Source organism: Trichosurus vulpecula, chromosome 4 (assembly GCF_011100635.1).
Source record: "Trichosurus vulpecula isolate mTriVul1 chromosome 4, mTriVul1.pri, whole genome shotgun sequence".
In the NCBI taxonomy this organism is placed as follows: Eukaryota; Metazoa; Chordata; class Mammalia; order Diprotodontia; family Phalangeridae; genus Trichosurus; species Trichosurus vulpecula.
Window position 1 is genome coordinate 182,068,239 of NC_050576.1, and position 20,169 is coordinate 182,088,407.

Here is a 20,169-nt window from a genome sequence, read left to right on the forward strand (position 1 = left end):
CAATCCCAAAGCGTTAGAGGAAGGCGCGCCGCGCCTGCGCAAGAGGAAAAGGCGAAGTGGACCGAGGCTTTTTGAAAGGGTGTTCGACCAGAACTTAAATTCCAGTATCGAGCAGTAACGGCGTTCTCCTCCTCGCCCCCCTCCCTCCTTCTTACGGCACTCACTCCCCTAAGTCAATATTTTCTGAAGATCAAGTAGTCCACATTAATAAAATAAAGGGGGCGGGGCGGGGGACTTTCTGGCGTGGTCATTGGCTCACGCGCAAGCTTTACATAACGTAAACGAGGAAACCTTCCCTCCTGGCTGCTCAGTGACTAAAATTCCCACAATGCCCCACAGGCGTTGTTGGGCCGGGTTATCGCGGCCCGCAAGCTGGCTGGTTATGGTCAAGCAGCGGGACCTTGCAGCCTCCCAGTCCCTTGACCTCAGCCACGACTTGGGCTGGGACCTCTACGTGTGGCTCACCCAGCCACCTTCCCAGGAAGCAAGGAGCACAGTAAGCCAGGGCCATACAGGAAAATTCGACTTTAATTAGTTCCGTGTCTTCACCCTTGGTCCCAGCCAGCCGTGGGGCCCCAGACACCCCAAGCAGGGAGAGCAGAGGGGTCGGCTGTGCCCTTCCTCCTGCCCGGCCGTGGGTGCTGGGGTTCTGTGGGCCGCCCGTGCCTCCAACCCGGCCTCCAATCTGCCCCACCGCACCGCAGCCTGAGCAGCTCAGCACTGCGTCTATCAGGGCGCAGCCCCTGGGGAATAATACCCCAGGAGCCCTCCCCGCCCCCCCCGGAGGGCGGGACCTGCCCTGTGCGGCCTCTCCCACCACGTTATTCAATCATCATTAATCAAGGATCAGATTGAGAAACCTCCACGAGTGAATTACTGGCTCTTGATTCGCTCCTGCAGAAGAGTCCAGGCTTTTTCCACCTTCAGGGGAAAACAGTGGGAAGGAAGGCATATTAGTCAAAGGGAGCTCACTGGGGCTGCTCATTCCTCCCCTCAGATTCCCATTCAATCCCCTCACCTGTCTTCGGGTAACATGTGGCTCCCAGAGTGTACTCAACACCACATGGCTCTGGTCCACACGCTGCTGATTGCTCATTTGGTTCTGTAGGCGGCTCTGGGCAGCGGCTTCACTCACACCATCACGCTCCATGATGCGTTTTAATGCCTGGAAGACACATGTCCCAGTAACATGATGCAGGAACCATTCAGGAGCCCAGAGTGGGGGCTGAGGAGAGGAGAGAGGAGAGAGGAGCAGTCCAGTTACCTCTTTCTCTGGGACAATGACTGTCCACACCTCATGGACCATGTTGTTCCAGCCGGCTTCCAGCAGCAAGGCTGCATCAATCACACATACGGTCTTCCCTGCAGGTGGACCCCAGTCATTCCACTGATCTTTCATCCCAGCCACTTGCCCTGGATCAGAGATCCCCTAGGATGTGCTTGCCCGGCAGCTGGGTAGGATACCCTGGCCCTGGAATGGAGGTGTGGGGAGGGGAGGGGGACAAGGGAAGAACTTTCCTACCAGCCCTTTGAAGCTCTCGTCCTTCACGCTCACCCTCAGCTGTAGCTTTGTTGATCTCCTCTTGGCACATCTTGGCAATGACTGGCCACACAATGTCTGTGAGTTTCTTCAGCTGTTTCTAGTAGCAAAGAGAGGACCAGGAAAGATGTAATTCAATAGTCCTACCCCTGTGATGAAACCAGCTGCTATTAGATTTGCAGCTACACGGTGCAAGGAAATGGTGGGGAGCTACAAGATGACTAAAAGACTTCCCTTACCAATAAAAGACGGAAAACTCCAGGGGTAAGGGAAAGAGAAATGGCTTTGAGCCAAGGATGCATGGGAAATAGGGAAATACGTGTGAGCCACATACCTCTTTAGAGATTAGTGTACTCACCTTGTTCCCAAACACTCGACTGCTTAGAATCTTTCTGTTGATGGTGCCATCTTCACAGAGAATATCTGGGATGCCAGAAATAAGAACCTCAGTGAAAGAAGTGTGGTGTTTCTGCACACTCAGCCCCTCCAACCACCTCACCTTTCCCTACAAGACATACCAGTTCCAAAGGCCTCTATCACAGTTTGGTAGGCAGGGCCATCAGGTGCATAGGCCCGATGTCCCAGCTGGTCACTATCAATGACCTTTGCCCCCAGGTCTTGCAGTAACAGGGCCACTGAACTCTTGCCTGAGCCACTCAGCCCTGTTAGCCCCACTACATAGACATTAGAGGGGAGGTCTGGTCTCTTCTGCCAAAAGGAGAAAAAGTAGAAAGAGCCAAGGATGGAGGGGTCATCTAGGGGAAGATTAGAAAACTGAGATCAAGATAACCACTTGGGCCCCTGTGTGTGTATGTAGGCCCCCCCCCATATGGGTATTTTCCCAATAAGAGCTAGTACTCCCCATTTCAGGGGGAGCCAGCACTTTTAACCCCTGGAAGTGGAAGATAATTACACTGGGGGGTTGAAGGAGGGTTCCCAGCAATCGCTGACGGAAGCTGGAAGAGCTAACTTTGTCTTCCTCACTCTCACTGTGGTCTGGATTCTTCAGCAGCAAAATCTGATACAAAGCTAGCTCTTCTATACCCTGTGGCAAGAGGTAAAGGCAATAAGGGGTGATATTTTTAAAATGGAGATAACAGAGCTCTGCCTTGAACCCCCAGGACTCATTTTTAAGCCACACAAACCACTCAAAGGGTGAAATTAAAGACCCAACCGTAGCCAACCCAGGAATTGGCATGTGAGCTGAAAGCTTTTCTGTTTCACTCCCAGTATCTTCCTAAAGTATCACTCCTCCCCTAATTCTTTGGAGAGCCCACTCCGACACAGATACACCCACCCTCCTATCCCCAGCCACTCCCTCTGCCCATTTTCCCATGGGAGTTACATTCTCAAGGCGTCGGCAGTTGACAGCCAACCCCCCACGGTAAGTCTCCTCGCTAACCACCAAGCACTCCAAGGAAGGATCAGTGCCAGCTGGACCATAGGGATCTAGGAGGGGGACTATATCAAAGACCAGGGATGGCTTCATGTCCACCAGGAACTCACTCAGATGTTTCACTCTATCTTCATATGGTTGGAGTAACTCCCGGAGCACTTTATCTAAGGAAAGAAGTGAGAGAAAATGGAGCAAGAAGGGAGGCAAAAGAAGGTACATTGATGGGAGAGGGGGTACTGGAGAGGAACAAAAATGGAAAGAAGGTGGTTATGATTGGGAGAGAGGGTACCTAGATCTTGATTTTTGTTGGGGCTGATTGAGAAAAGTAGCATTCAAGCAGGCTGTGGAGGAAGGAACAATGATTACTAATGGAGGAAGCTACACTGAGCAGGAAACCTGCCAACTAGGAAGGGGGAGATCATGATAGAGGAGACCTAGAGGAGTTTAAAAGACAGAGATATGACCTTTGAAGCTCAGCTTAACAGGGCCTTGGAACATACCACCCACATTTCAATTCCAAAGGGGGCAAGAGAATAAAGTGCACATATCCAAAGGTCACTCCCAAGACTTGAACTTTAGAGTCTATCTTGCCCTGCTCCGCCAACCACCCCGAGTCAACCTCAGAACTCATCTACTCACTTTCCAACAAGTCTTTGTCTGCTACTCCAACCAGGAGCCTCTTCTGGGCTAGGAGGCAGGCAACCGTAAGCAGCAACTTGTGGGCATTGTGCAGATGGTCAAATGTTCCCCCTACTACCACATGGTTGTAGCCTTGCAGGAGGTGTTTGGGAGATCTAGGCATAGAGGAGGCTGACCAAAGAGCAGAGGAAGAGGACACCACTGATGGGTCTGTGGAGGTATCTCCTGGATCATACTCTGGGTAGAGCAACACAGAGGCCAGCTGAGGGCAGCAGCTATAACAGCTGGTGGCATATCGTTCTAGCTGTTGCTTAACTGGGTTGTACTGGCCCCCATCAAGGGTCTGGAAGTCTGTCAGCACCACTTCAGGGGGATGGGCTAGGTTTTGCACAGAGCCAAGTGCAGGTGGTGGGGTTGGGTTCTTGGTACGGATGTTGGTCAGCAAGATTCGGATGTCCAGGTGCCTGTAAGCATCAGCACCAGCATAGAGGCCGGTGATGAGATTGATGACCTCCACAGTGGCCTGCACGTGGCTGGAGTGGGGCTGGGCCGGCCCACCCAGGCTGAGGCCAGGCTGCAGGTGGACGTACAGGGTCTGCTCCACTAACCGAGCTGCAGAGGTCAGAATGGGTGCCAGGCGTGGGGCCAGGGCTGCCAATGGGGATGTCAACACCAAGAGGCCTGATCGGAAGGCAGACATGCTGACCACAAGTCACCACCACTGTTCAAGTCACTAATGGTTCCCCTCGATGACACCTGTGGGAGGATACACATGAGAGGCTCGGGGATGGGGATGTGAGTGCACAGCACTGGTAATCCGTGAATGGCTCCTAGGGGGTGTTGTCGAGCACGCCCAGGATTCTACGACAGACCCCTCTAAACCTCCCCAACCTCATTAGGATTGCCTGCACATGCGTAGGCTTCTACGACGAGCGACCTAGAATCCTGACGCCCAGTGGGACACTCGCGCATGCGCGATCAGATTTGTTTAATGGGGAAGGGGGAAGTCTTAGAGGGAAAAATAACGTTGCAGTGATGGACTAGAAGAAGGGATTGGCTCTGGAGCCGAACCGCGACGCAGGAAACCCAGGAGTTGGAACCCTTGTCTCCCCTTGTTTCCTAGAGGAGAGGAAAAACGTGGAAAAGGCGAGCTGTCTCCAAGGGGCGGGGCTTGTCTCCAAGGGGCGGAGCCACCTGCTGGCAGTGACGGGTCGGGTTTGTTAGTGGCTCCGGGCCCAGGTTTAATTCTCCGGTACTCACGGGGCCCCCAGCCTCGGGCCGCTCCCTCTCCCGACACCGCTGCAGCTACCGCCGCTCCCCAGGGTCCACCCGGAAGTGCTCCTCTCCCGGATCAGGTAGCTCCCGGTTCTGGGCTCGGAGAAATCCTGGCTGTCCTGGGCCCGGAGAGTGAGAATCTCGCGAGATGTGGGAGAGGGCGGGGCGATCACGTGGGAAGTGAAGGCACCCAGGGGGCGGAGGCGGATCGAGTCCGGCGATTTGTCAGGCCTGGAGGGGCATATGGGCGACTGATTGGACCCGGTCATTTTGCACCCTAGGCAGAAGAACCTTTGAGAGGAGAAGTGAGTCACAGAATCACAGGTCTAGAGCTGGAAGGGACCTCTGAGGCCATCTTGTCCAATACCACACATACGTAAAGGGAATATTTTGTTTCCCCCAGCTGACAAAGACGGATGATGAGGTGTCAGTAAGATGTTACTACCCTTTGGACCTTTGGAAACCAAGGGGCCAGCCATTGGTCAACCATTGGTTGAGCTGAAAATTAACTATAGAAGATTTATAAATAAAGCCAACTTTATATAGCTTCTCCCTGAAGGTCACGCGATTCGAGTGAATACAACTCAGAGTAGGTGTATTGATAACTTAAAACCAGTAGATGCACCAGCCATTCAGTAGTTGAAGAGTCACTTGGAAAGAATTCCAGGCCCCCTGGGGAGCAGAGATGCTCTCCAAAGAGATGTAAAGTGAAGAGATGTTAACCCTAACCCGAGCCTCTAGCTATGGACTCCGAAGTTCCTCTGCAGAGGAGCAGACCCACAAACTCATTTAAGCAATCGCCTCCCCCCATCAGATGCTGCTGTCCTCAGGGGTAAGGTTCCTGAGTCCCCTATAATAAACATCGAAGCCTTTCGGGTATCAGAGTTCTGAGCTCGGCCTCATGTACATGCCTTACTACCATTGTACTCTTAAATGAAGCCCATTCTTCCCACCTCTGTTATGTATGTTTGTGAGAGAGTGTCTCAGGATTTGTGGGACTTGTTTTGTAGCTTCTGCCCTTGCCGTGCCATCTTACTGAATGCCTTTGCTTTGAGCTAAATATGTCTGCTGGCCTCCTGCCAGCTGGTTAGTGGTAAAATCCTGGACCTACAAGGTACCCTCTAACCCAGTAAGTAGTAGTTGCCCTCTGAGGGGGTGTATACATATGCACACACACATATGTTGCATTTTATATACGTATATGTCTGCCCCATAGAATATAAGCTCCTTGAGGCCATTTTGTCTTTCTGTTCTCAGTGCCTGCCAAGTGCTTTATAGATGCTTACTGAGTGGGTTGCCTAGTGGGACACAATCCAAGTCAATGGCCCCCTCTCCAAGGGTTGGAGAATCCTTGCAGTGGGCACAACCCAGCACCCCAGGCCATGGGGATAATGACCAGCCTTGCCCTTCGGTATGATTTCAGGGTCCTGGACTGGTTTATTGGAACATGTCTGGACCTGAGCAAGCCCCAGGATGAAGAAAGAAGTTTGAAGGAGCAGGAGTAGCAGAATCCTGAGAAGAAACAGGATCAGTCCCATGAGGACCAAGCTGTTCTAGCTTCAAGCCCACCAGCGGCCTTACTTCTGTCCCTGTCGTCTTTTCACTCTGCTTCTTAGTCTTCTGCTCACCTTGCTGCTTTCTCCGTCCTGTTTTCCCATTTCTTTTCTCCTCCTTAAATCCATGCCTTTTGCCCCTCTCTCTCTGCTGGTCACTGGTTTTATACCTTATCCCCACCCAAGGGTCACACTCCCTTTCCTTTCCCTGGGATCTTGTCCTTTCTCTTTTGTCCCTTAAGGGGCAGCATACACTTACCTTTTGTAGCCCCTTTCTCAGATGTAGGCTCTGGTTCCAGGGGTCAAAGTCCATTACCAAATATCAGTAGTTCTCCCCTATTCAGCCATCTGCCTTGAATGGAAGAGCATGTGCCCAGGGAAAACCCTGACTTTCTCTTTGACTTTGCTCTACAGAGTAGGTAGGCAGCCAGCCAGATAGATGTCTTCTTGGGGTTACATGTAGCTTGCCTCCCAAGCTTGCCCAAACAGCATTTCTGGGAAGAAAGCTGTGGTAGGGGATTAGAGGGGCCCTCCTCCAGCAGCTGGGCAGGGAGTGGTGGGGAGGGTGGAGAATGAGAACTGGATGGATTGGCTCTAGTCAGTGCTTGTCCCCTCTCCTTTCCTGGTAATGATTGCTGGGGCTCTACACTTTTAATATCTCATTTACACCTATTATCTCAGTGATTCGAAAGAGCCAGTGAGATAGGCAGGGCTGGTTTCTCCACTCTTCACATGAGAATATTGGGGCTCACACAGGTTCAATAACCAAAGCTGGTGTCCTTAAGTGACTTAAAACCAAGTATTGTTAGTGCTGGAAGGAATCATCTGTACCTGGTGTCAGATTCAAAAAGAAATGGAGCCATTAAACCTTACATAAGGATCCTTCTGGCTGCATATTAACTTAGAAAACCACATTAACATTACCTATGTTGTATTATTATTTTATTAAATATTTCCAATTTACAAATTACATTTTAATCTGGTTTAAGGCCAAATTCAGTGCCCCCCCCACCCCACTGTTTGACACTGCCGATCTATACCACCTAGTCCAATTTCCTAGTTTTTGCACAGGGACTTAGATACAGTAGGCACTTCAAAAATGCTTATTTGATGAATGAATTAATTTTACATAGGAAAAACAGAAATGACTTGTCTTAAGCCACACACTGACAGAGTCAATAAGTAGTAAAACCTGATCTAACCTGTTAGCCAATCAAAAGGTTTTTTTCCCCAATACACCCCCAAAATTCTAATTTTCCAATATTTCTTTTGCCATCTGAAGAAGGCAAACAGCCTACGAGCTCCCACCTCTGTTTCTCTTTGGAAAACTTGTGTCGCAAAAAAGTAACCAGTCACTGATTAGGCGATATGGGCAGGTACTTTATTGAGGGTATAAAAGAAGGGCGCTTCTAATTCGGGATCTCGAGGCCTTCGGCCCCAGCCTCCCCTTCCTCGGGCTCGGAGAAGACCGCGCGGTGCATGGCATCTACGTATTGAGAGCCGCCAGGATCGCAGAGTCGGAGCCCAGCCAGAGGCAGGAAGCTCTCAGTGCTGAAATAGCGCAGGACAGGGCGAGGGGCCCCAAGCGCTCGGAGGAACACCTGACGTGGGAAAGGAAAAAGAAAACCTGAGGCAGAACTGCCGACAAGACCCCAGGCCCTGTCGCCTTCCCCTCACGCCCCGGGTATCTGTTTCTGGGCATCCTCAGATCCTCCTGGTGCCCCACCTCCCGGAGAGTAATGAGTCTCCGCTACACCCCACCTCCACCACGTCCTCCGGGTCCTGTGCCTCGTCGCGGAAGACCCGCTCACAGTGGCGCTGATAGCGGGAAAAGAGAGCCCGAGTCTCCAGGTCGGCGCTTCCCAGTACTCCGGCAGGACCTCCCTCCAGCTTCTCCTGGAAAGCTGTGCGTACGGGGCCGCACTCTATAAGGCTGATGCTGGGAGCGCAGAAACAGCGACTGGGGATAGGGGCCTTCATCCTTGTTCCACCTTCTGGCCTCCTATGCCCCAGCACCCTCCCCTCACCTTACCAGCCCCCTCCAGAATTAGGCGATGACTAGGTGCCTAAGTGCATCCGTAAATAATAGAATGTTTGTGCTGGAAGGGACCTTAGAGACGCAACTTTTTTGTTTTGCATTTGAGGAAACTGAGCCCCAAGAAATTGATGCGTAGCTAGGAAGTGGCAGAATCCAAGGCCTCTGATGCTGGATCCGGAGTTACTCCCACTCTACACTTGTAGCAAGGGGAAGTGGGAGAAGGGGCGCAGTCTTAAGCAGAGTTTCTAGTGGGACAGGACTCCTGGGGCTGAGGGGGGGGAATTGGGGTGCCCCTGGGTATCCTAGTTACTCACTGGACCCCGAAGGGTAGCAGCAGCACAGCCAGACTCTCACACAGACCCTCCAGCGCAAACTTGCTAGCGCAGTAAACTGCATTAAAGGGTAAGCCTTTGAGGGCCAGGAGAGAACAAGAGGGAAAGTGACTGAGCTAAAACTGGGATGGCCCGAGCCCCACGCCCGATCAGTGCCCGCAAATCAACACCTGCCCTCTCCCAACTCACCCATCAGCCCGCCCACGCTCCCGGTGACAAGCACCCGGCCCGCGCGGCGTCGCTTCATATCCGGAAGGAAAGCCTGGAGCGTACGGACTGTCCCCGCCACGTTCACGTCCAGCACGGAGCCCACAGCCTCTCCCGCTTGGGCCTCCAGGGGTCCGAGCAGGCCACGACCGGCATTACATACTGAAGAGAGGAGCCCATGCCTCGTCCCGACCCTACTGCTTCCCCTCCTCCCCAAGTGGGTCGAAAACTTCCCGGGTCAAACTTCCCCAATCCAACCGGGCTTCGGCACCCTCAGATTTCCAAGCTTTTCAGCTCAGTTTCATTCAGGCAGACAACACTATTCAACAACAGTGTTCAGAACGCTTTTTTTTTTTTAAGTATTTAGAAGTGGGACAGAACAAAGTTGAGATCAGACAAGATAATGGAAGCTCCAAAGTTTACCCGGATCCCCAAGCACCTCCAACTTCTTAGTGGCTAGGAAAGAAGGTCAAGGAATGGTCCTAGGAGGGGGAACCTACACCTCCTCTACCTGTGGAGGGAAGGGGACCTAAGTAGTCCAGGTAATCTCACCCAGGATGTCCACGCGACCCTCAGTCACGTGGTCTCGGGCAGCTGCCACAGAGCTGGAGTCGGTCACATCGAGCTGTAGGGTCTCCAAGGAGCCTGGAGGGCAGCCTCGAGCCCGTGCGCCCTCCCACAGAGGTCCCTGAGACCCGAGGTCCCGTAAAGTGGCGTACACTGAGTGGGAGCATGGATTGCTTGGAATTAGGACATCCCTGGAGGAAACAAATCCTCCCTTTCCTCCTCACCTGAAACCAGGGACCCCTCCCCCACCTCCACAGCTGGCCTTGGGCCCCTGCTCTCTTCCCACCTTTGAAGCTGCCTGAAGGATCAGCCGCCAGGCGAAGTGCCAGATGCAGACCAATTCCTGAGGAACACCCCGTGATGAGAACTACCTTCCGCTCCATAGGAAAAAGGACAGAGAGACCACGAAGAGACAGATCTGGGAGACAGGCAAAGGGGTGGTTGGAAGGAATTAGAGGCATAGGGCGAGGATGCAGAGGCCTAGCCCTTGAGCCCCAAGGGCACCTCCTTTTTCTTAAGCCCCCAGCCTCCTTTGTTGTGTCTACTTCATTATCTCAAGGCCAGTGAGCTTTCACTGCCCCTTTATTCATACTTTCCCCCTTTTCTCCTTGAGCCTAATCTATTGGCAGGCATCACAGGCAAAAGTCTCACCATTTCTGAAAGCTGGGTGGGGGAAACTGAGGCAAAAGACAGAAGCCTGGAGCCAAATCTAGCTGCTTTCCAAGCTGGGTGGAGGGGAGGAAGTGGATGGACTTTGCCGGTCATATCCCCTTTATTATTCTATCTTTACACATTGCTGCTTGGCTCCTCTGAGGACAAGCCTAGACAGACATTCTGAAGTAGTGATTTATTGATTTCTTAAGACAGAAAACAATAGTTTAATTTCCAGTTCTGGAGGAGAGGAGAGAATAGCAATGGATAGCCTGCTCCATTATCCTCAACTCATGGGACCCACTTTCTATCCTAGATCTTCCCTCCTCTTCCCTCACCATAGTAAAAGGGTGTCTTCAGTGAGCCCAGTCCAGTTCCTGACTCTAGGGACCAGACAGAGCCTAGTTGTAAGCAAGGGAGAGAGACAATCTCCAAGAATTGTGCATGGTTTTATAACCTGTCCCCTCCCAGGGGTACCAAGTTAGGCCACTGATAGGGTTTAGGATCCTAGGAGGGAGCTTAAAAGTACAAGGAGCTACTGGAGGTCTCAGGTGGTACAGGTGAGGGGGTAAGTCACACAGCTCTTGCTTGACACCTTGGGTAATATTTGAGAAAAAACTTCTTGGCTAAGTCCACAGTGTCACCCTGAGGTTGGATGGGGAACTTCTCCCCACCCAAGACAAAGTTCTGCCCCAACAGCAAGGCTTCATTCTCAAACTGGCTCTGGTGAAAGGGGGCGCCCTCAACCAGGCTCTTCACCAGCATCTCCACAAAGAGCTTCCATCGGGGAGCATAGTAGCCAGCCACCAGTCCTGCCAGTTGCTTGTTGGCATAGTTGAGGATGTTCCCTGCGGGCCCCCACAGGGTCACCTGGTAGAGGGCATTCCGCTCATAATGCCAGGCCTCAGCCTCACTGACTGCCATTTTCTGGGCCTGCTCCAGCCAGCCACCTAGAAGGAACCTCTCATCACTGGCCAGCAGCTCATCCAGGGAGGGCAGTAGGTCAAAGACCAGCAGGCCACCAGCAGTGAGCAAGGCTGGCACTGCTCCTGCCTCAAATGCTGTCCTGAGCTCCCAATACTACAGGCTCACCAACTCCTGGGCCACCTGCCTCATGACATCCAGCAGGTCATAGCGGAAGGCAGGGCTGCTTGCCAGCACTGGGGCTGCTTCCAGCAACAACCTCCAGGCCTCAAACACATCACTCCTGTTATACCAGACAGAGAAGTCCAGGTAAAGGGATGGTTGTTTCACCAATGGGCTACGGTTGTGGCCAGTACACAAATCACCAGAACAGTTGTAGACACTTTGTAGCAGCAGCCTCCAGGCAGCTTCTGCATGGGAGTCAGGAGTCCCATACCGCTGGGCTGCAAAGCCTGCTACCCAAGCCCCTAAGTCAGGCAAGGGGTCCTTCCGCCAACCCAGCTCAGCCATCAAGGCATAAACTACTTCATTCTGGTTGATGCCTTCTGGGACCATGCCTGTACCCCCAAAGGTGGAATTGGGAAAGAGACGGGCAGTTGAGGGTCCCCTGTTCACGGCATCCAATGCCCCAAAAAGCCCATGGTTTCCCCCAAAATTGTGCAGCATGCACCAGATGAATGGCTGGCCATAAAAGGAGTCAGTGCGGGAGTAGACAGGCTGGGACTCAGCATATAGATCCAAGATGAGAAGGCAGCCAAGGGGCACAGCCTTCAGCACAGCCTTCACCTGAGGGCGGTTTCCAGAAGTTGGGCTGGTGTTGAAATAGCCAGCCCTGGAGAAGCCACACAGCATCAACATGCACTGTAGAAATAAGGGGCGGTAGAAGAGGTTGCTAGTGAGAGGAAGAAAACTCGTGGGTCTCTCCCAAAGGGAACCCCAAGCCTAGAAAAGAAGTTAGTCTCACAACCTTCAACCCTGGACCCTCTAAGACCCATCCTACACTGAATCAATACACACCCAAGCCCCACTTTTGTCTCATTACCTCCAACTCTAGGAATCTTGGGATCCCTGTACCTAGACAGTCAGCAAGCATTTATGAAGTACCTACTGTGTGCAAGGGTCTGTGCTAAGTACTGGAGATACACCTAAAGGGAAAAAAGAGTCCTTGTTCTCAAGAAGCTCACAGTCTACCAGGAGAGACAGTGTACAAATAACTATGGACAACCAAGATGTAGACAGGACACGCTGGAGATAATCAGCTGAGGGAAGGCACTAATATGAAGGGAATTCAGGAGAGTAGAAAGTAGGATATCAGCTGGAAGCCAGGAAGGGACAGAAAAAAGGGAGAAAATTTCAGGCAGGAAGGTACAGCACAGAGTCAGCAGAGGATCTTGTTCAAGAAGTAGGAGGAAGGTCAGTGTCACTGGATTGCAGAGTAAATGGTATGGAGGGACGTGTAATAGGCTAGAAAGGGGCTGGAGGGAGATAGGAAGTAAGGAGAGTACCAAATAGATTTGATTCTGGAGGTGAGGAGCACCACTGGCACTGACTGAATGAGAGGTTAACATGGTCAGACTTGGACGGTAAGAAGGTCAGTCTGGCAGCTGAACGCAGGAGGGGAAGGCACTGAAGGCCAGCTGACCACCAGCAGGCTGCTGAAATAGTCCAAGTGTGAAGGCTCAGGGCAGTGGCAGTGTCAGAGGAGAGAAGGCCTTGTATATAGAGATGTTATAATGTGACAGGATTTTGACATTTGAAAGTGGGGAGTTGAGGACTACACTGAAATTATAGGCCTGGGATGGTAGTGCCCTTGAAAGTAATAGGGAAGTTAGGAAGATGGGAGGGTTTGGGAAGGAACAACAAGGAGCTCAGCTTTGGACATATTGCATTTGAGACATTTGTGGGCTGTGTGGCAGTTGGACATGGGAGACTGGAGGTCAGCAGAGAAGTTAGGGCAGGATACACAGATCTGAGAATGATCAATAGGGAGCAGACGGTAGCTGAATCCATGGGGATGGATGAGATCACCAAGTGAAATCAGTATAGAGGGAAAAGAAAAGAGGGGCCAGGACAGAGGCCTGTGGGACACCCAGGGTTAGTGGGTGAGACTTGGACAAAGGCCCACTAAAGGAGACTGAGGAGCAACCAGCCAGGTAAGAGGAGGAGCAGTGTCACAGAAACCTAGAGAGAGGGAGTGTCCAGAGAAGAGAGTGGATGAAAGTGTAAAAGGCTGCAGAGGGTCAGCAGGGATGAGGATGGAGGAGACACCATGAGATCTAGCAATTTCGAGGTCATTGGTGACGCTAAGAGAGCAGTTTCAGCTGAAGGATAAGGTTAGAAGCTAGACTGCAGAGAGAGGAGAAGAGGCAAGCAGAGGCACTTACCTCAGGCTGCTTCTCACTGAGCTCAGCCACAGCAGACACAAGAGAGGGAGGAGAGTTATCAGGGCTGGGGAAGAGTGAGGGCTCCTGGATGGTTTGTAAGCAGGAAGAAAGCAGCCATTAGCAGGAGAGGCTGATGCCTCCCTGAGGTGAACAGGAACAATGGACAGTGGAGAGAGAAAGGATTGTCTGGGAGGGAACAAAGTCATTCCAAGGGAAGGGCAAAGACAGTGAAGAGAGGGAGTCAGGAGACCTGAGCTCCAGCCTGAGCCTTGTCACTTGGTAAGTGTGGGACCTCAGAAGTCACTTCCCCATATGGAAAATGAGACTAGGAAATCAGAGCTGGAGGGACCTCAGAGGCCCCTTAGTCTGAGTCCTGCACTTGGGACACAGGAGATGGTGGCTCCTCTGAGAGACCAACGTGACCTGCCCAAGGTCACACAAACAGTAAGTGTTGGAGGCAGAAGGCATCAAGCCCATTCTGATTTTGACATTTTATAGTGAATCTGTGAACTCTGGGCCAGGGTTTGAGCGGGGACTACATTAGCAGCTCACATTTATAAAGGGCTTGAAGCTTTGCAAAGCATTTGACATACGTGACTCCATTTGGTCCTCACAGTGACTCAGGGCACTAGGTACTATTATCATGTCCATTTTAGAGATGAAAAAAATTGAGTCTCAGAGAGATTTAAGTGGTTTGCCCAGGGTCACTCAGCTAGTAAGGATCTGAGGTGAGACTGGTTCACAGTCACTAAGAGCAGGCTTATGCTCACCACCACCCTCCTGACACCCCACACACTTTCCCCAAACCTCTTATTTCCTTGGCCGACACTCCCCTCACATCCCCATCCCACTTCTCCGTCTGATCCCGGGATGTTTGGCCCTTTGTGTTCTCCTCCCTCAGCTCCCCTCAGCACCTTGCCCTCCTCACCTGCAATCACAGCCTCATAGACTGCAGCTGTGGCAGCAGCCAGGTAGGCTGGCTCAGAGGAAGGGTGTCAGCACTATAGATGTGGTCAGTGCCAAACTCCTGAGTCAGCTCCCTCAGGAAGAGGCTCCCCACCACTGGGAACAAGGGGTCTTCTGGGGCCAAGAGGTAGGAGCAGGAGTAAGAACAGCTGAAGTGGCCCCACACGCCCAGATTGGTGACATTGGCCTGAGGGAACACCCTGGAAGGGAAGGAAAAGACACTGGTAGAGGGAGAATGGTGGAAGAGAGGTGGTGGGAGAGACCAGAGAGGCAGGATCATATTGATGAAGGAGAGAAAAGGTGACCAGGGAACCTCCCATCCCCACACAGAGACCCTACAAAAGGGACTCTAGAGATTCAAGTGATCCTCCTGGGAAAGAAGGTGGGTGAGGAGGGGAAGGGGTTGTCCCTTTTAACACCTTCACTACACCTCAACACACTGGCTGTTTTTTTGTGTCAAAGTATCTCCTCCTGCAGGGAGTAACCATCAGAATAGTAATGGTTTGTAACCTTTTTGTGCCTTAGACCTCCTGTGGCAATCTGGTGTAGCCTATAGAGCTAGCCTTAGAATAATCTTTTCAAATGCATAAAGTAAAATACATACGGTTACCAATTCTATGAAAACACAATTAACAAAATATTAAAAACAAAACCCACAAGTCACAGACCCCATGTTAAGAACCCCAAGTAAGGTAATCATTATTTTGTGGAACAGTGTTGAGAAAATAACTTTTTAATGAGGTCACCAGTTCACAGCTAGAACCATATGATACTTAGTGGGAGGCAAGGAGAGAAGAGCAAAGGCAGGGATTCTGGGGAGAGGCTCAAGGCAAGCCATCCCATGAGTGTCTGTCCTCTGGAACAAGGGTTTCTTACGAGTTTCTTGGGAGGGTTCCTGGGTCTAAAGGAAGGACTTGGAGTCAGGGTCCAGATCCTGCTGCAGGCACTTACTAAGTGACCGTGGGCAGGCACAATCACCTGTAAAATGGGGATGACAATAACTGTGGCACTTAGCCTGGCTAAGGATCAAGGATCCTTAGTGAAAAAATGGATGGAAAGTGTTCTGCTAACCTGCAAAAGCTACAAAAACGTCAGCTCCTAGTACCACTTACTAGCAGTGTGACCTTGATAAATCACTTTTAACCTCTCAGTCTCAGTTTCTTCATTGGTAAAATGGGGATGATAATACTTATCCTATCTGCCTCTTGGGATTGGTGTGGTAAGAACGTTTTTATAACTGAACTTGCTTTATCAGTTTAATCAGGCCACAAACATTTCTTAAGCATCTGCTCCATGATAGATGGGCAGATACAAAGACAAGTGAAGCATGCCTGCCTCTGAGGAGCTGACATCCAAACAGAGGAGACACAACGCACTTACATTCAGGTACAGACACACAAGGCAGACACCGGGCCACCTTGGTGGGAAGGTACTAGCAGCTGGCTGGAGGGCATGGAGGCGGTCAAGAAAGGTCTCAAGCTGGAGAGGTGACCTCTCAAGTCCCTTCCAGTTCCAAATCTATGAACATTGCTGGAAACGATACACATCTTATTTTCTACCATCTTACAGATTATAAAGAGAGAGGAAGTGACTTGTGCCTGGGCCAAGGTGACTAACAAGTGTCTAATCTGGGAACCAAACCTAGGGTTTCCTCTTTTTTCTATCATGTTACACTTTTCCTACAAAAAGCCAGTGGAATGTCTTGTCCTCCTGTGTGGGACAAACCACAGGCTCAAAATAAACAAAAACAGAGGTGTCTCGGTTTTCTCAAGGTAGAAACAAAACAGAAGCTTTATTTGATCAAGTCTCGAGAGAATTGGGCATCTCCCACTACCAGGGTGGGATGGTAGTGCAGAGAGGCAAGGGGGAGAAGACAAGCAAGGGGATATATAACCTTGTACAAACAATTCTAAGAAATTCCACCCCTAGAGGCTGGACTCCTGTCCCTATTTGCTGGGACAGGTGGCCTCACAATCTATCCCAGAATAAGTTTACCCAATACTAGCATAGAAACTACAGAATTACCTTATAGGGAAATTTCAATGTTAAGATGATGGCATGGGAGTAGGCTAGGGGAGGGGGAAAGGGGGAGACCACCTGATTTCCCCAAAATCATACAGGAAAACGAAACTTAGGCCTAGTGAGGTCTACATCCCAACTAAAGTTGTACTATTTGAGTATTACCTTGCCTGATTTATTCATGGGAAGCTTTCACAATCTTGTATCCCACACACTCTGAAGAGGGGTTTGTAAGATCATGAGTTGAGCATTGGAAGGGATGGCCCTTACAGGCTGTCTAGTCTAACATCAGATTGTATAGAAGGGAAATGAGAGGTAGAAAGATTAAGGGACTTGCCCAAGATCACATAGATGATCAGGATTCAAACCCAGTTCATCTGACACCAGATTTAGCGTGTCTTTTACTGCCTCTCCCAGATAGGGCTTTTGAATCATACGGAGCCATCTATGGTCCTGTCTTGTGCTCACTTAGTAAACTCACCTAATAAATGCCTTGGGGACATGTCCAGAAAATGCAGGGAGCACTGGCTTCATCCCAAAAGATCTCATCCTCTCCAGAATCCGGTACTGGGGAGGAAAAAGGAGTAACAGTTGCATCAGGATCATCTGTAACCCCTTCACTCAGCCCAGGAAAGCCTCCTCTCCACTCCCATGTTACCTGCAGGTAAGATTGCTTAAGGTGCCAGGAGGAAGGTAGGGGGCCACCCCAGGTGTGCAGGTTGCCCATGCGCCCCCATGCCAGGAAGGCTGGGCCAGTGGAGTACTCATCTATCTCTGTCTCATTCAGGCCCAAAGTCAAGTACACCTGGGGAAAAGAGAGATAACAAGAACTTCTTGTTCAGTTTATGAAGTCACCTCAATACATATTTCATTTCATCCTCATAGTTCTATGAGATTAAGACAGGGCAGGTAGTATTATCCCCATGTGACTAAGAAGAAAACTGAGGCCTGAGTCTGGTGGGGAATCTTCTGACTCCTAGTCTAGTACTTTTCCAAATATACCAGAATGCCTCTCACTTGGCCCCTCCCAACATAAATTCAGATAAGTAAGGGATCAACCAGGCCAAATTAGAATTAGACTCATGGAATGATGGGGTTGGAAGGGAACATTCTAGTCCAACCTTTCCTTTTTGCAGAGAAAGAAACTGAGGCCCATGGAAGGGAAAGGAGGAAGAAAAGGGGAGAAAGTGAGGGAAAGGGTGCAAAAGGGGGGGGGAGGAGAGAAGGAAGGAAAGAGAGAGAGGGTAGGGGAGGGTTGAGAGAGGGAGAGGGAGAGACGCAGGTAGAGAAAAAGGAAAGAGAAGTGAGCTTGAGAGGGAGGGAAGGAGAAAGGAAGTGGAAAAGGAAAGGAGACAGAAGGAGAGGAATTAAGAGAGAAAGAGAAAGGAAAAAGGACAGGGGGAGGAAGAAGATGAGGAGAGAGGGAAGGAGGTACAAGAAGAAAGAGGAGAGTAAGGAAGGAAGAGGGACAGGGGTGATGGAGGAGAAAAGAGAAGAAAGAGTGAAGGAGAAAAGGAGGAAGAGGAAAAGAGAAGAGAAAGAGGGAGAGGAGAAAGGAAGGAAGAGAATGAGGGAGGGAGAGAGGGAGGAGGAGGAGGAAAAGAAGAGGGAGAGATCAAGGGAGGGAGAAAGAAGAAAGGAGGGAGGGAGAACGAAGAAAGGAGGGAGGGAGAAAGAAGAAAGGAGGGAGGGCGGAGGAGGAGGGGTCGGGGAGCAGGGCCAGAGGGCGCTGGGCGAAGCTCCGTCCCCGTCTCTGCGCCGGCCGGACCCACCCTCCGCCAGACGGCCTCCTGCCCGACGGCGGCCAGCGCCAGGTTGATGCCGTTCAGGGCCATCCAGTCGATCTCGCGCTCCCAGCGCTCCCAGCCCCACCACACGAAGGAGTAGCTCTGCGTGCACACGTTCTGGTAATAGCGGTACCTGCACGGAGCGAGGGATGAGCCTCCGCCCAGGCTCTCCCTCCTCCCCCGCTCCCCCCGCCCCTCACCCCGTTACCTATTGGGCGTGGTCTCTGTGAGCGGCTCGGGCACGGCGGGCAGCGGCTCGGGCAGGCGGAGCTGCGCGCCCGACCAGGCCACGTGGCAGCCGCAGAAGTCGCGCAGGTAGCGGTGCAGCCCGGCCGCGGCCGCCACGCCGCTGGAGCCGGCCACCTGCACGGGTCTCCCGCCGCCCCCGCTCAGGCGGAACGTGTCCTCGCCTGGGGCCGGCGCCAGGGAGCGCTCCACCGCCACCGAGAACCCCCGGCCGCCCGGGGCCCCAGCAGCCGCGACAGCAAACCCTGCACAGCCGCTGCCTCGCGGGCCTCGTCCCCCACCATGTCGGCCACCGCCCAGCTCACTAGCAGACAGGCCACAACGGCCACCACTGCCGTAGCCATCGTCGTAGGTCTCATTTTCCGCGCCGTAGGCTCCCATGGCCCGACTTTTAAGTTCCTCGACCAATCGCCTAAGCCTCTAGAGGGGGAGGTGCCGCTGCTGCCCAATGAGCAGCCGCCAGTCCGTGCACGTGTCCTCCAAGGTGTTAAATGACCCACCAGTGAGTCACTTGAGGCTCTGGCTGCTGGGTCTTATGCTACTTAAACCTCGCTGCAGGCGTCTCTTAGAGCTGCATCTCCTTTACACTTAGCAAATTTTGCTTCGCCTAGTGCACCTATAAGGGAGCGCAGTGAAGTAGATGGAACCGAGGATGTGGGGGTCAGAAACACCGAAGTTCGAATCCTGCCTCAGACGCTTTATTAAGCTTTGCAACCCTGGTCAAGTCATTTAACCGCAATCAGCCTCAGTCTCCCGTGACAAAATCGGCCTGAGGTACTAGGTAATTCCAATAACCACAGACATCAATGCAGAGCGAGGAAACTGATGTTCATTCTCTCGAAGTGTGACACGTTGGCAGAAGTCGTTGGATATATGTCTTGTCATTATTCAGTTGGCAACAATTATGCCATAAAGAAAGGCTGGACACAGAAAAATGGGATACTTACTAGTACATAGTTACAAATGAAGAAATGTATCCTTATTTTCTAGACATTCCCAATAGGTCAAAAGGGAATCCTCTTCCTTTTAAGATAAAGAGACAAGGCAGTCCCCCTTGGCCTGTCAAAGTCCTCTAAGCTCTCTCCGGCAATTGCAAAGCTGCTAGAGGCAGAAGGCAGACTCTGGAGGAAACCCTAGATGCCAGGCGATAGGCTAAGCATAGGGGATACAAAGAAAGACATAAGATGGTCCCTGCCCTCAAGGTGCTCACAATCTAAGGGGGGGAGGGGGGAGGTGTGTGCAGAGGACATCAAACAAGATACATACTAGACAAATAGGAAACACCAGAGAGGAGGCATTGGAATTAAAAGAGGTTGGGGAAGGCTTCGTCTAAAAGGGGGGATTTAGTTGAGGCTTAAAGGAAGTCAGGTAGGTCACAATCTGATTGGAGGAGGGAGAGGGAACACCAGGCAGAGAGAATGTTCAGAGGAGAGAGTATCTTGTTCCTGGAACAGCTGTCACTGGATGGTTGAGTATGTGTTGGTAAAGTGTAAGAAAAGTGGATAGGTAGGAAGGGCTTTGAATGCCAAACAACATTTTGTATTTGCTCCTGGAGAGATAAGGAGGCCCTGAAGTTTATTGGGGGGGGGTGGACCTGTGTTTTAGGAAAATCACTTTAGCAGCTGAATGGAGAATAGTTGGGAGT

At 51.5% G+C, this 20,169-nt stretch overlaps 3 protein-coding genes across 4 annotated transcripts; all 3 read right to left on the bottom strand.

Annotated features, from left to right (window-relative positions):
- Positions 1-508: 508 nt before the first annotated feature.
- On the bottom strand, positions 509-5,002 carry COASY (Coenzyme A synthase). Of its 2 annotated transcripts, none has more exons than XM_036757423.1 (10): positions 4,836-5,002; positions 3,576-4,331; positions 2,943-3,100; positions 2,454-2,585; positions 2,059-2,248; positions 1,899-1,963; positions 1,556-1,640; positions 1,265-1,362; positions 1,019-1,165; positions 509-921 (listed from the first exon to the last, which is right to left on the bottom strand). In XM_036757423.1, the coding sequence occupies exons 2-10, from the start codon at positions 4,273-4,275 to the stop codon at positions 874-876; spliced, it is 1,623 nt and encodes a 540-aa protein (XP_036613318.1). In that variant the 5' UTR covers positions 4,276-4,331; positions 4,836-5,002; the 3' UTR covers positions 509-873. The 2 variants fall into 2 exon arrangements, with proteins under 2 accessions (XP_036613318.1, XP_036613317.1); XM_036757422.1 differs by having other exon boundaries at positions 2,886-3,100.
- Positions 5,003-7,518: 2,516 nt separating this feature from the next.
- On the bottom strand, positions 7,519-9,930 carry HSD17B1 (hydroxysteroid 17-beta dehydrogenase 1). The gene is made up of 6 exons (XM_036753673.1): positions 9,834-9,930; positions 9,533-9,700; positions 8,963-9,142; positions 8,756-8,849; positions 8,165-8,342; positions 7,519-8,004 (listed from the first exon to the last, which is right to left on the bottom strand). Exons 1-6 carry the CDS (start codon positions 9,928-9,930, stop codon positions 7,813-7,815), a joined length of 909 nt encoding a protein of 302 aa, XP_036609568.1. The 3' UTR covers positions 7,519-7,812.
- Positions 9,931-10,708: 778 nt separating this feature from the next.
- NAGLU (N-acetyl-alpha-glucosaminidase) lies at positions 10,709-18,868 on the bottom strand. The gene is given in 9 exon segments (XM_036755610.1): positions 10,709-11,914; positions 11,916-11,983; positions 14,435-14,500; positions 14,503-14,672; positions 16,973-17,058; positions 17,150-17,296; positions 18,264-18,411; positions 18,487-18,730; positions 18,733-18,868. Coding segments are annotated over 9 exon segments (2,208 nt in total). The 3' UTR covers positions 10,709-10,771.
- Positions 18,869-20,169: the final 1,301 nt, after the last annotated feature.

What these genes read in the sequence shown, in the direction of transcription:
- HSD17B1 (XM_036753673.1), bottom strand. Translation starts at nt 9,930, where the DNA reads ATGGAGCGGAAGGTAGTTCTCATCACGGGGTGTTCCTCAGGAATTGGT. An exon ending in CTGCTACCCTTCGGGGTCCA is followed by an intron (nt 8,343 to 8,755) that starts GTGAGTAACTAG and finishes CTGCGCTCCCAG; the next exon opens with CATCAGCCTTATAGAGTGCG. An exon ending in ACCCGGAGGACGTGGTGGAG is followed by an intron (nt 8,005 to 8,164) that starts GTGGGGTGTAGC and finishes TTCCCACGTCAG; the next exon opens with GTGTTCCTCCGAGCGCTTGG.
- COASY (XM_036757422.1), bottom strand. Translation starts at nt 4,275, where the DNA reads ATGTCTGCCTTCCGATCAGGCCTCTTGGTGTTGACATCCCCATTGGCA. An exon ending in ACTGCCGACGCCTTGAGAAT is followed by an intron (nt 2,586 to 2,885) that starts GTAACTCCCATG and finishes CTCTTGCCACAG; the next exon opens with GGTATAGAAGAGCTAGCTTT. An exon ending in TCATTGTCCCAGAGAAAGAG is followed by an intron (nt 1,166 to 1,264) that starts GTAACTGGACTG and finishes TGTGTCTTCCAG; the next exon opens with GCATTAAAACGCATCATGGA.